This window comes from Amblyraja radiata, chromosome X, assembly GCF_010909765.2.
Source record: "Amblyraja radiata isolate CabotCenter1 chromosome X, sAmbRad1.1.pri, whole genome shotgun sequence".
NCBI lineage: Eukaryota > Metazoa > Chordata > Chondrichthyes > Rajiformes > Rajidae > Amblyraja > Amblyraja radiata.
Genome location: NC_045999.1, coordinates 6946248 through 6961066, shown reverse-complemented (window position 1 = coordinate 6961066; position 14819 = coordinate 6946248). Strand labels below are relative to the sequence as shown.

Below are 14819 nucleotides of genomic sequence, written 5' to 3'. Positions count from 1 at the left end.
ACAGCTTTGATTTCTCATGTCTTGAGTAAGGAGACAGTGGGTTTGAATCCTACCCAAGAGACTCCAGAGAAGTGCTGAATGTCACAAGTGCCCTTCTTTACATGAGGCATTAGCCACCCGATGCCCCATATGTGTTCAGCGGGAGTTTTCCTCTTTCCCCTGAGCTGATCTTTCTTGAATATCAGTCAAGAATATCCCTCTGCTTAATAAGGGAATTTCCCTTGTACGATTGAAAAGTGATGGGTCTTCAGTTATGAAGGGTTTTATCTAAGTGTAAGTCTGTCTTGACGGGAGGAGCTGAGATATCTGTTCACCAGTTTGCAATAATTCCCTTTGACTCTGCTCTGTGTAAAATGCCCAACATCTTCCAAATATGTTGGCTGTACACAGCCCTGGACAATTGTCTGGTTCAGTAATCCAGTGATGTGTCCCTCCCACCTCCAGCTGTTCATCAGAGTAGCATTTCATTCCTATTTTGGGTTGCTGTCATCACACAATGAATCGGTGAATGAACAATTATCTTCCCAGCCCTAAAGTAGAATGTGCATTCTCCCCTCCTCCCTAATGCCAGTCCCATTATTATCCCAGACTAATTTCACTAAATAGTTGCTGAAAGGCCCTGACTCAATTTATTACCTCTACAGATGCAGCCTGACACACTGAGTTACTTCAGCACTTTGTGTTCCACTTGCAGCATCTGCAGTTCCTTGTGTTTTCAAGCAAAGAGGTCCCACTGCAGTTTATAGGACCCTGGTGAGACCACACCTGGAGTATTGTGTACAATTTTGGTTGCTATCTAGTACAATCATGCAACATGCATGGCCATATAACAGTAGGTAGTGCAAAGAGAAAAAAACACAGAGTTCAGTATATAATGCTACAGCTACAGTCCTGGACAATTGTCATGCTCAGTAAATTGGTTATATGTAGGATTATAAAAAGAGGCTCCAGTTAGCCACGGCATTAACAAGAATAAAAATAAACCTTTTGCAATCACAGAATTTCCAAAGCATTTTGGAGCCACTGACATTCTTTCAATGTACAGTCAATGTCATAGGAGGTGGTCAGGTTATGCATGGGAAGCTCTCATGGACAGCTGTGCCAATTGTAGTCATTACAACACAGCAAGACTCCATTTGTCTCATTGATGGAGCAATCATGCCAGCCTCATTTCCCCACTTTCTCCAACGCGCTGCAAATTGTGCTCCAAAGACATGATAGATTGAGCATCTTTTCATCATCCTTAAAAGCAACGAGCTGCAGAACCTGCCCCCTCCTCTCTTCCTGCTCCCCCCACCTCCAAATCACAAACCGTCTGAAGAAGGGTCCCGACCCGAAACGTCACCTCTCTGTTTACTCAACGATGCTGCCTGACCCGTTGAGTAAACCAACATCTGCAGTTTTGTTTCTGCAGGTCATAACTACTTGTTTGCTGATGGGATTTTGCCTTGCGTTGTATCGTTTGCCCAAAGCTTTAAATTAAATTAAATCAACCTCTTCAGGTTAACAAGCTGGGAAGAGTGCAGAGTACATTTACAAGGATGTTGTCAGGACCCAGGGGCTTGAGCTAGGGGGACAAGTTAGGCAGGCTGGATCTTTGGAGCACAGGAGACTGAAGGGAGATTATATATAGAGGTGTATAAAATCATGCAGTAATGGCTGGGGAAAATACACAGATCTTGGGAATCAAGAACCAGAGGCTATAGGTTTAAGCTGAGAAGGGAAATATTTAGTAGGAACAAGGTGGTGGATATAAGCAACTAGCTACCAGATGAAGTAGTTGATGAAGGTACAATAACAATATTTAAAATACAATTGGACATGGTCATGGATAGGATAGGAAAGGATCAGGTGATATGAGCCAAGGGTAGGCAAAGGGGAACAGTTTAATTGGGGCATTTTGATTGACGGATGGGTTGGCTGAAGTGCCTGTTTCCATGTTGTATGACTCTGACTCGCATCTGTTTATTCAATGTTCATTGCGATTCGATTTATTGGCCAGGCACCAGGGAGAACTCTTCTTTAAATAATACTGGGGAGAGGGTTAAAAGCCCAACTGAAGTCCCAGGCAGAGCCAGTTTGAAGTGAAAGGCAGCATCTCTGTCTTGGCACCTTCTCACCACTGACAAGCCTGTCTCGATTTCTGGAACCTTGTGCAACTTACTAAAAGGAGTCTTGGCGTCTTGCATGTGGAGTGTTGATATGAAGTGTTTGGAGCTGCCAGTCATGCAGAAGTGCTTTAAAGGAGTCCGTTGGAAGGGAAGGGGAGGGAGAGATTAGCAACAGATTAAATATGGGTTTTTGGAAAACTGTTACATTTAGCCGATTTTGATATTAAATACTTTTGCCAATTTAGAATTTGCTGATTCTCTCACACTTGTTCCAGACAAAATATAATTCTTTTTTTTTAAATTTTATTAGAAGCAATGTACATACATCTTAATCATAATATGCAACATACTACATTTCTTGCACAACTTTAAAAAAAAACTTTAACCTATAATAGAAAAAGAGAAAAGGAAAAAGAGAAAGAAGAAAAGAGTGAGGATAGTAGTGGAGTGTAGTCCGCAGTAGTTGGCGTTAAGTGAATGATAATGGCTAAGTAGACTGCGTGCTTGAAAATGTGAAAAGAAAAGAAGAGAAAAAAGGCCCCACAGAAAAGGGGGGGGCCTTAAAAAAAGAAAATAAGTAAGGAATCTAAAAGAGGTAAGGCTAAGCAAGAAGGAAAGGGAATGTGCCTAATTCCTAACGATTCACACCCATATAATTCTTGTTCGACATGATAAAATATTTCAGGTTTTGGACTATTTTCCCAAACCAACTTCCATCTGCTCTTCCTCGTGGATAAAGTTCTAGAGGCAACACACCCTTTCCAGAATATTGACGAATGTGTCCTTCTCTTCACCCTCTGCATCAAGATTACAGCCTTCAACAATGAGCTACTTTGTTTTCATAATATTTCGTGGCAATGTATTTGCAGTCTCAATATTGTTCCTTGTTAAACTTAATGCGATTTATTAGCAGGATCCTTCCATAGGCATGTTTTATACCGCTCTTCTGTTTGCGTTCAATACTAATTATGTGACCTTTAAAAGGGAATGTGTCTTGTGTTGGCTCGTTGTGAATCTACACATGTAATGTAGAAAGACCGCCTCCGTCCCATTTGTTTATAAATTGGCTCTTCAGCGCATGGCATAAGATCGTCATCTCGAAGCCAAGAGGTGCAGGGCTGGAGAGTAAACATAAAGAAACCATCAACTTTGAAGGAAATGTGTGAGGCAAAGTTTTTATCCAATGGAGTGGTTGCCTGCAACACGCTGCCAGGGGTGGTGGTGGCAGAGATACAAGCGTGGGGTTTAACAAATCTTTAGACAGGCACATGGAAAGGGGGGGGGATGATATGGATCACTTTTAGGCAGAGTAAATCAGTTTAAGATGTGTTAGAAAGAACTGTAGTTGCTGCTATAAATCGAAGGTAGAGTATGAAATGCTGGAGTAACTCAGCTTGTCTAACTTAATTTAACTTGGCATCATATTCAGCATGGATGCTGTGCTATTCTAAGTTACTGGGCAGGTATGTCGTTCTGAAAGAGGAATAACAGGTTAGTGTGTGGAGGATGCATGCAGTCCCTCACCCACTCTTACATGTGTCTCGCTTACTACTTTCCTGTTAGAGGCTGACTGACCTAAATACTGGGTAGGTGCAACATTCTATATTATTGCAGACAATTTTAAATGTCAACTATTCCAGTCATCTTGTGCCCAGTAGGTCAGTTATTTTCATCTGTGTACTAATTTTCTTGATTGCATGCTGAGCATTAGGATTCCTGCTCCTTGTTGCTAACGGATTGTTTAATTACATACTGAGTCTTTCTGACACCTGAATCTGATGATTCACCAGCTACTCATTTTATTTTAATGTGTGGGATTTTTATAGATATAGATATAGATAGATATAAATAGATAGATATGGATGGATGGATGATTGATGGATATATGATTGATTGATAGATGGATAGATGATAGATTCTTGGATAGATGGATAGAGGATGGGTAGAGGGGTAGGAGGGTAGAGGGGTAGAAGGGTAGAAAGATAGAAAGATATTGTAGTAGAGGTGGGGAATGTGTTGGTGTTGTGTGCATTTCAAATCCCATTATGCAATGTCAGGGTTGTTGGTTTAACAGATACCTATCAATGATCTATCTTTGACCGCCAATGTGTACAGTTAACATAGAAACATAGAGAATAGGTGCATGAGTAGGCTATTCCAACCTTCGAGCCAGTGTCGCCATTCAATGTGATCATGGCTGATCATCCAAAATCAGTACCCCGTTCCTGATTTTTTTTTTTTCCCCATATCCCTTGATTCCTTTAACCTTAAGAGCTAAATCTAACTCTTGAAAAGTTGTGAGAATTTAATCAGCACTACCCACCCACTCTTCCATTCATGATATAAATTTAGCTCCATACCAGGAGTGTTGTGGACCCCTCGATATTCTGACCAGCAAATTCTATTTGAATCCTTATTTTGTGTTTCAGTTGCATTTGCCCGGCTTGGTTTGGTTTGGCATGGTGAATGCTTTTTCATACCAAAAAAACAATTACATTGTTGGTAGAAAGGTCATTTTATTGTGAGTTCATATCATTATCTTTCATTGGGGAGCATTTGGATCTGTTCAAATGTGTAATGTTAATTTTCCATATTTTGTCTCATTTTTATTAGGTTTTGAAGGATGCTCCATGGTTCCTTCCATCTACCCTCTTGAAACACTCCATAATTCACTCTCTCTGAAGCAGGTGAACGAGTTCCTATCATCCATCTCAGAAATTTGTGGAAAATCCCACGACAGAGCAACAAAAGGTAAAAGGTGACACTTCACCTGAAGCTGATACCATTTTGGGATGCGTTAACCTGGACGCATCCCAGCAAATCCGGAACCAGGGGACAAACACAGTTTAAGAATAAGGGGTAAACCATTTAGAACGGAGACGAGGAAACACTTTTTCTCACAGAGAGTTGTGAGTCTGTGGAATTCTCTGCCTCAGAGGGCGGTGGAGGCCGGTTCTCTGGATACTTTCAAGAGAGAGCTAGATAGGGCTCTTAAAAATAGTGGTGTCAGGGGATATGGGGAGAACTAAGGCCGGAACGGGGTACTGATTGGGGATGATCAGCCATGATCATATTGAATGGCGGTGCTGGCTCGAAGGGCCGAATGGCCTACTCCTGTACCTATTGTCTTTGTCTGGTGTCTATAAATTGAGCTTGTAATGTCAAGCACGGTTCTACAGCACACCATGTCACAACAGCCCATGCATCTGAGCTAGTATTCAGCAAAGTCAGCCAACATGGCCCCTGCAAGATGGCTCATGGGCAAGGCTGGGGCAGTCAGTGGGTTTCTTCCCTGAAGGACCGAAAGTGTTGGAGTAACTCAGTGGGTCAGGCAGCATCTCTGAAGAGCATGGTTAGGGTGGGGACCCTTCATCAGATTTCTTCTCTCGGGTTGGATAGGGCATGTTTAATTTTAATTTGGAGATGCAGCTTGGAAATAGGCCCTTTGGCCCACCGTGTCCACCCTGACCATCGATCACCCTAGTTCTATGTTATCCTGCTTCCCCATCCACATTAGGGGCCAATTAACCTACAAACCCGCAAATTCTGAGGAGGGCTGAAGTAAAGAAATGTACGCTGCATCTTTTCTTCCGATCTGAGAGGGGAGTGCTCGATGGGCGATGAAGATGAGTAAGGCTTACTGAAAGCTTAGAGCAGGAGAATTTTCTATTCACTGTCCCACCCCACCGCTGGCATTTGCTGACATCTATGACCTCAGTGCAGAGCTCAAAACAAAGTTAAGCACACATTTCCCATGAGGCGCAGATCCTATATTTTGTCTGAAGCTATCGGTGTTGAATATTCCATCAACGTGTGCTGGTGACAAGGGACACTCTTGCCTGGCCGACATGCCTGCTGTTAATTCCCCTTCATTCAATTTTGCGGTCTTCTGATAGAGGCTTGTATCATTGATATTCCACCTCCACCACCTATAATTTAATTCACCTTCTGTTTCCTGACAGTAAAACATATCAACCTCTGAAAGATAAACCCTTCAGAGTTTCCCAAATTTAGTTTTTCTTTGCAAAGAGAATAATTTTGCCTGCAAAATAGCCGGAGGAACCCCCAGGAGTAATCGAACTGAGTGCATGGATTTTAGCCTTGCATACGCAGGAGACATAATGATGAGAGATACAATAGATGTTGCAAGGGCAACATCTGTGTGTAGGTTCATCCACTGAGAGAAGATTAATAAATATATAGAACGATGAAAGCATTGTGTAGTTTCAGGGCGTTCTGTCAGATTCCCCGCTGTGACTTCGCAGGTGAGTGGCGGAAGATTTAAGTAAACCAGTGTGGTGCTAATGGGGAAGACAGCACACTAGGTCACAGGAGCTACACAGGCCACACGTTTCCAGATTTGTGATCTGAAAATGGAGATAGCTTGCAATTTTACTGCACTTTCATGACCTTGAACCCCCAAATTTACAACTACTGCTGAAACGATATCACGATTGTGCGAGTGGCCTTATTTTCGCTGGTGTGATGAGTCTGCTTCACTCTGCTTACACAATGGTTCAATTTATCATCATTTGCAAATGCATGGTTGTTGCCTTCTTCTTGCGCATGGCATGCACAGCCTAAAGTTGCAGGTCAACTTGCTCTATTTGATCTTGTTTGTGCACGTCGGGTTGATTGCATTAGTCGAAACCGGGTGGACCACGTGAAGGTTGCAATCTTCCCATCCCAATACATAGTGAGAATGGGGTTGAGAGGGAAAGATAGGTCAGCCATGATTGAATGGCGGAGTAGACTCGATGGGGCGAATGGCCTAATTCTACTCCTAAAACTTATCAATGTGAAATATTTTTCTTGCATACAGTCCAGTACAGTACTACCATACCTAAGCACATCCTCGATTAGCAAGTGTGTTGAAATAGTAATAGATATAAAAGAAATTGAAATAGTCTACTGAGTCCGCATGCAAGAGGCGCCATTTTCAACGTTCAGGCCGTGTTTTAGTTCTTATGGGCATTATCCAGGCAAGCCCCAGGCCGCTGCAAACCTCCAGCCGTCACCTTCCTTGGATAGATAATAGACAATAGGTGCAGGAGTAGGCCATTCGGCCCTTCGCGCCAGCACCGGATGTGCCAGGAATATAAAGTTAGTGTTAAAGAATGTGGTTCTATGGTTTGGGGTTTATGTAATGGTTCTTGTTGTTGTTTGACAGAGCTTTCAGCCATGTTTGAGACCATGGGAAATAGCCAGGCTGCGGTGGATTCATACATGCCACAACAGGTCCTGCCCTCCTCAGTTACCTCACTCTCCATACGTCCTCGCTCGGAGAAGCCTCCTTGGTGTAAGTCACATTTAAAAAAAAAAAATAATTGTTTCACTTGTCATTTGCATCAATATTGAGAGGCCAGTATTTGCATGTAGAAAAGTGGGTGATAGATCAAGTTCCAGAGTATGAAATCTAAGGTGGATTTAAATGTGAGCTTAAGACTTGTAACCAAATAAAATGTCCTAAATAAAACTTGTCGACTGCAGATGCTGGTTTACAAAAAGTGCTGAGTACTGGAGTAACTCTGGGTCAGGCAGCATTTCTTGAGAACATTTCGGCGATGACGTTTCGGGTCGGGACCCTTCTGAAGAAAAAGAGAAAATGGAGGGCAGTGGAGGCAAATTCACTGGATGGATTTAAGAGAGAGTTAGATACTCCAGGGGCTGGTGGAATCAAGGGATATGGGGAGAAGGCAGGCACGGGTTATTGATTGGGGGCGATCACCATGATCACAATGAATGGCGGTGCTGGCTCGAAGGGCCGAATGGCCTCCTCCTACACCCATTTTCTATGTTTCTATGAATAATTGTCAGACAAAGGGTCCCGATCTGAAACATCGCCTATCCATATTCTCCAGAGATGCTGCCTGACCCGCTGAGTTACTCCAGCACTTTGTGTTCCTTTTATTACCCTAATTGTTTGACATTTAAGCACTTTTGTTTAATAATAGATAGGAGACGAGCTTTGTTGGTACTTAACATGCCCTTGATTGGACACCAAGCTGTATTGAATCATTGGAAGAGATGACTGAAACCTTGACCCAAGTAGGTTTGACTGAGATTAGAAAACACAAGGATTATAAAGGGGACAAGATTACAGGGGAGAATGCAAGACCTGATGTCGCATGTTAGTCTGAGACCGGTGCACCAAATGTGTGGTCCCCTGATCACTAGCCATCATTGGATCATTGCCAGATAGATCCTTCTCGGGTAAAGTTATAAAGGAACGGGGAACCTGCTAGGCACAATTCATGTCTCAAACAGTTCTTTTCTCATTAGGTACACAAAAATGCTGGAGAAACTCAGCGGGTGCAGCAGCATCTATGGAGCGAAGGAAATAGGCAACGTTTTGGGACGAAACGTTGCCTATTTCCTTCGCTCCGTAGATGCTGCTGCACCCGCTGAGTTTCTCCAGCATTTTTGTGTACCTTCGATTTTCCAGCATCTGCAGTTCCTTCTTAAACACCAAGTTCTTTGTCTCATTACCTTGTGCTCTCTTTACACAGATGCCCGTCCATTTAAATGACTTGAGTGTGTAAATGTCTGATCACAAATAGCATTAAGTGTTTGGGGAAAGCTAATCAAGAGTTCTACACTGCCAGACTCCAGCTGTAGCTGGCATTACCTTCTGCGCATTCACATAAAGCCTTACAGGGCAGCATAGTGGTGCAGCGGTAGAATTGCTGCCTTACAGCACTAGAGACCTGGGCTCAACCCTAACTAAGGGGACCGTCTGTGCAGAGTATGTACGTTCTCCCAGTGACCGCGTAGGTTTTTTCCGTATGCTGCGCTTTCCTACCACATCCCAAAGACGTGCAGGTTTGTAGGTTAGCTGGCTTTGTAAATTGTCCCTAGTGTATAGAATGGCACTAGTGTATGGGTGATTGTTGATCGGTGCGGACTCGGTGGGCTGAAGGGCCTGCTTCCGCACTGTATCTCTAAACTAAACTGTTGAATATTAGACAGCCCATCAATCTTGTAGAATAAGCCTTCCAAAGTCTGTTATTAATGGTTTAATGTCCATTGGACCTTGCAAAGCATATCAGACATCATTAACACAGTTAAATCAATATACTCTTAATCCATCAGCTGAGAGTGTTCTCACTATTAAACAGAGATCTCTCATCACTGGTATCCTGTTAGCCAGCTGAAAGTGTTTAAGAAGGAACTGCAGATGCTGGAAAATCGAAGGTACACAAAAATGCTGGAGAAACTCAGCGGGTGCAGCAGCAGCTATGGAGCGAAGGAGATGGGCAATGTTTCGGGCCAAAACCCTTCTTCAAAGTGTTCCCTTCCAACACAACAACAGGGTGAAGAGAGAGATTCTGTGATTGTATCTCTGGGTATATTTTCACAGTTCAGATTGTGACAGATAATCTATGTGTTGATATCCCTGTAATGCACAGCTTGTGTATTGCAATGCACTGCAGTAGTGCAGAGGCGGTTTTCACTGGTGCTTGTGCGGGAATAATTTTCACCTGTTTTAATTCCCCTGTATTTTTTTAAATGCAGACAGCAGCGGGCCTTCGAGCACCGTGTCGAGCGCTGGCCCGTCCTCGCCCAATACCTCCGACAACTCGCCCCGCTTTAGCTTCAGCGACAAGTCGTCGCTCACTCCGCAGAGCAGCGAGGAGCAGCAGCAGCAGCAGTCCGCCCAACTAGCAGCTCCAAGCCACAGTCACAAGGATCTACAGCTGACCGGACAGGCACAGCAAGCCGCCCAAAGTCAACAGCCGTACCAGAATCACAGCAGCCCACAGGCATCGGCCAGCGTGACTGGGCAGGGGCAGCAGGCAGTGGAAGGTTTGGTGGAAACCTAACCAGTGGCTTGCTCTGTTGCATCACACCACAAGCCGTGAGGCATTCTCTTGAACTTCAGTTGTTAAAATGACTGATGCTGTACAGTTTATACATCCAGGGAACATCTGGGGATAGTCCCTGGCATTATTGCAGTACTGTAAAAGTTAGGAGCTAAACACCCCCATTTTTGGAAGGTGATCTGGAATCACCTTGCACCTTTATACACCAGAAGTGATTGATCAAGTGGGGTACAGTACCCCCAAAAATGTAATGGATGGTGTGTTATTATCTTGTACGTGTCTCACCCCTATAACTGTGTACAGAAAACCTGCTGCTTCTTTGTCCATGCAGTTTGTACATTTTAAAAGGTTATTTAATGATGGTATTTTGTAAATATAGAAATATAATTCTGGTGGACATGGCTGAGATTTTAGATTCCAATCTTCTCCTCTGCCCCACATCTTTGCGACATTACAATTGTTAGTGAAGCAGAGAGGGAATGTGATCTTTTCCTAGTTTTTTGCTTTCCTATTCAGATGTGATTTTAAAGGGTGTAAAACATCCCTGGTGTATGATCTCCTGTGAGCTTTTGCCCATGTTTGGTCTCACCTCGAATAATCTCGGCCAAGCAGAGGTTGGGAGAATTTCTTATCACTTTTATGATGGAGTGTCCAAGGTGAAGGAAACAAAGCTCTTGAGAAAGTGGTGATGAGGTCTCTTTTGGAACTGTTGCAATTGATTCAGTAAAGATGCTTCTGCATTGTCATTGGGGAGGTTCCACCTGGATGTGGACTCTGACAGAGGGAACTGTGATATGTTTGTTAGTGGCTTATAGAATGGACTCCCAAAAGTCTTTGGCTGTAGAGGTTCAGCTTCAGTGCCCCTAGGCTGGGGAAGCAGGATATTATTAAGCTAAAGACTCTTTTCCTTGAACAAAGAAGACGCTGCACTTGTCAGATAGACTCCAGTAGCTGTCTCCGAGGTAGACTGGTCACTGGAAAGTTTCCATGGAAGAAGAGCAGAAGATCAGGCAGTGCCTGTGGACAGCCAACATTTCTGCAAGACTATTTTGCTCCAAGATCTGCAGCCTCTTGTGTCTCCATCTTGCTTTTGAACACATTGCACGAGGTAGTGAATTAACTGTTCCAAAGAAGCTGCATCTTTGAAATATATTGGAGAAGCCAATATACTTATGTTTAAAACGTGGTATCCATATCTTAATGTGAGTTGTGTGCTAGTTGTAGGGGAGATATAAATATTTTTAAGTGCCTCATCTGTTGGTATGAGTTTTGTTTTGGTTAGCAGAACATAAAGGAACTGTGACTCTTTTTCAGTGCAACCAGGGAACTATGCCTGGTGTTCTTAGACTTCCAACATCACTAAAATATAATTTGGTTATCATCATCATGATATTTGTCACCTTACCATGCATTAATTTTGATTTGAAAGTGCTCTATCTGGAGGTCCTGGAATGCATTATGTAAACGTCTGTCTTTCTAGGCGAGAAAATTTGGCCAGGGTTATGTATCCCGGTTGTGTGTGTGTGTGTGTGTGTGTGAGTGTACATGTGGGTACACACCGAGGCAGGACAGGTGTTTATCCCAGTTAAACAGTCTGCTGAAGCTCCCTGGATTGTCACGATGGTCCTAATGTAGAGGCATCTGCCCATCTCCATGCTCATAAGACTACTCATTATCCGGAGGTGAATCCTCCTCCTCCTCCTGGACTCTCCGGCCTCTTGGCATCGACTCAAAGCATCGCAGTTCAAGTGGACACCCAGCAGAACCTTCCAATGCAGCCCATTATGCTCACTGAGACTGCGTTACCAATGTTACCACCGCAGTAGCTCAGTGGATTTCTTTTTATCACTAAAATCTCACTGCTGTAAGTTCTCCCTCGGGCAAACACGATACTGCAAGCTCATCGGTCTCAGTGTTCTGCCTTTGAGAGTCGAGGATGAGTTTTTGTCATAAACACGTCAAAAAATCACTGACTGATGAAATTCTTAGAGGATAGTTTCCCAATGCTGATTTCTTTTTTTAAATGGCATATATCTTGATACATGTCCGCATACAAATTTGGGTCAGGTCTACAATGACTTAAATAATCTCATGGGGGATAGGTTTTGGGGAGGAAGAAGTTGCACATAACACTTCTAGACTAGAGTATACTCTCCTCTCATTGCCACAGAAAGCTTGTTTGTAAGAAGAAGGAACTGCAGATGTTGGTTTACCAAAAAAAGATGTTAAGTGCTGGAGTAACTAAGATGAGAACATAAATAGGTGACGTTTTCGGGTCAGGACCGTTCTTCAGTTCGAAGAAGGGTCCTGACCTGAAACGTCGCCTATCCATCCATGTTCTCCAGAGATGCTGTCTGGCCTGTGTTACTCCAGCTCTATTTGTAAACAGAGAGTGTATGATGGTGAACTCCCTTGTTATGACCCTGTGGTGCACGGTATAGATTCAACGTGGAGGTGCAGGCTCTTCAACAGAGGAATTGGGGTTTGGTTTTGAATAATATTCTAATTCAAAATGCAACCAAAGGCTGTTGAACCCAGCCTGAGAAACTTGAATGGGCATGTGTAAAGTTGGTGTAACCCAGGGCGACTGGTAGAGCTACTGTCTCACCGCACCAGTGACCCGGGGTTCGATCCTTTCATCGGGTCAAGTCTGTGTGGTGTTTGTACGTTCTCCCTGTGACTGTGTGGGCTTCCTCCCACATTCCCAAAACGTGTGGGTTTGTAGGTTCATCGGCCTCTGTAAATTGCCTCTAGTGTGTAGGGAGTGGATGCAAAAGTGGGATAACTAGTGTGAACGGGTTGTCGTGGACTCGGTGGGCCACAGGGCCCGTTTGCATGCTGTATCTCGAAACTAGACTATTAGTGGTTGGCAGTGCATACGTGTGGGCACCAGGCAGAACCACTCTTGCTCTTTCACTAATGCACTTTAGTGAAGTTGCTTCCTGGTGGTGTGCTGAGCTGATGGGAACGGTGGGCCTGCTTGTAAACTAATCGGATAGGTAGCTGTTACAAGAGCAGGAAGCATAACAACACAAGGTCAAAGAGTTGTGAGGTGCATAGGTGCTTCCTGCAGCTTAATTAGTGGCATTTTTTTTCTATTTTGTTTTCATTGCATCGAGCATTGTACCAATATATATATATGTTTAATCTTACGTTTGAATTAAGTACAGGAAAGTTTGGGCGGCATGGTGGCATAGCGGTAGAGTTGCAGCCAGAGACCCATGTTTGATCCTGACTATGGGCGCTATCTGTATGGAGTTTGTACGTTCTTCCCGTTACCTGCGTGGGTTTTCTCCAGTTGCTCTGATTTCCTCCCACACTCCAAAGACATAACAGTTTGTAGGCTAGACACAAAATGTTGGAGTAACTCAGCGGGACAAGCAGCATCTCTGGAGAGAAGGAATGAGTGATGTTTTGGGTCGAGACCCTTCCTCATACTGATGTCAGGGGTGTGGGCGGGACAGAGATATAATGTAGTTGGCGACAGTAAGACTGGTGGGAGAACTGGGGGGGGGGGGGAGAGGGAAAGTAAGGGCTATTATAGATACAGAGCAAAAGACACAGACACTCCTATTGCAAGTTGATGATGGGGAGGAAAGGTTTGACGTGAGACTTTCACTACCAGTGCAGTGCGGGGATTCCATTCAAAGCATGGAAGAGGGAGTAAATATCATGAGGAGAATGCTACCTGTTATACCTGTGTGAAGCATGATTGAGCCTATGTATAATATGATTTGACTGGTTTGCACCCAAGCTTGGTTTTTGCACTGTATTTCGGTAAACCATTGCCTCATAATAATGCTCTTATAAATTGGTTCTTTGATCAAGCCTTTAAGGGCCTGTCTCACTTGGGTGTCATTTGCGCGTCACGAAGATTTTGTGAATCCTAAAATCCTGGCGCGCCGCGCGCGACTCTGCCTACGTCACCATGCGCGCGTAATGCACGCCATGCGCGCATCACGTGCGGGTCGTGACGCATAAGTGATGTGCAAATGACGCCCAAGTGGGACAGACCCTGTAATCCCTTGTTCGGGTATCTCCTAGAGTATTTAATGCTGTTTGTACCAGCATGTGAATCACTCCTGGGATGTTTCACTGCATTGAGGTGCAGTAATGCTTAAGATGAACATTTCTTTCTCAACTATTTCCTTGCTCCAACTGTTCTAGATGTCTCCCAACACCTCATCACCATTCCCTTCTCTTGAAATGTGTTCATAATTAAAATCGTGCTGTTTGATAAATCGTATTTTAAAATTTAGATTACCTGTCAGCTGTTCATGACAGCATCACCAAATACATCTAGCAAGTCATGGTGCCACTAAAGCTATGTATCAGGTGAGATGCTTTTGTTATCTCCTCTGGCATTAAGCTGCAACTGAGCTGAGTCTGCAGAATGGTTTAGAGAGAGCCTTTAACCTGACCAATTTGTCCCGAAACGTTGCCTATTTCCTTTGGGTTTCGTCCCGAAACGTTGCTTGTTTCCTTCGCTCCATCGATGCTGCTGCACCCGCTGTGTTTCTCCAGCATTTTTGTCTACCTTCGATTTTCCAGCATCTGCACAGTTCCTTCTTAAACACATTATCTCCCTCCCTTGTTTCCCATGGGGTCATCGTTTCCCTAGAGCCCTCTCGCACTGATTTGTTTTGCCTGTAACTTTTTATGCAAAGTGCTTTGTGTGTCTCTCTGCCTCTCTGACCTCTGTAAGATGTTGTCTGATCTGTTCCTTAATCCCTGCCCATCAGATTGCTATTCCTTACCTCAGAGTTGACCCTGCAATAGGGTATTAGAAATAGGTTTCCTTAAGCCGATTTGACACACTCCCCCGGTGATTAATAGCGAGTCGTGCATTGTATTTATCATACGGGATGTGCGGAAAATGCACTGC

The 14819-nt window shown here is 43.8% G+C and overlaps 1 protein-coding gene across 5 annotated transcripts in view; it reads left to right on the top strand.

Annotated features, from left to right (window-relative positions):
• Nucleotides 1-11321, top strand: part of LOC116968289 (inositol hexakisphosphate and diphosphoinositol-pentakisphosphate kinase 2-like) — a 142168-nt gene extending 130847 nt beyond the window's left edge. For all 5 annotated transcript variants that reach the window (XM_033015010.1, XM_033015008.1, XM_033015007.1 and 2 more), the window contains 3 exons: nucleotides 4725-4862; nucleotides 7282-7410; nucleotides 9627-11321. In XM_033015010.1, coding sequence (XP_032870901.1) covers nucleotides 4725-4862; nucleotides 7282-7410; nucleotides 9627-9934 — 575 coding nt within the window. In that variant the 3' untranslated portion in view covers nucleotides 9935-11321. The remainder of the gene's footprint in view (nucleotides 1-4724; nucleotides 4863-7281; nucleotides 7411-9626) is intronic.
• The last annotated feature ends 3498 nt before the right edge of the window (nucleotides 11322-14819 follow it).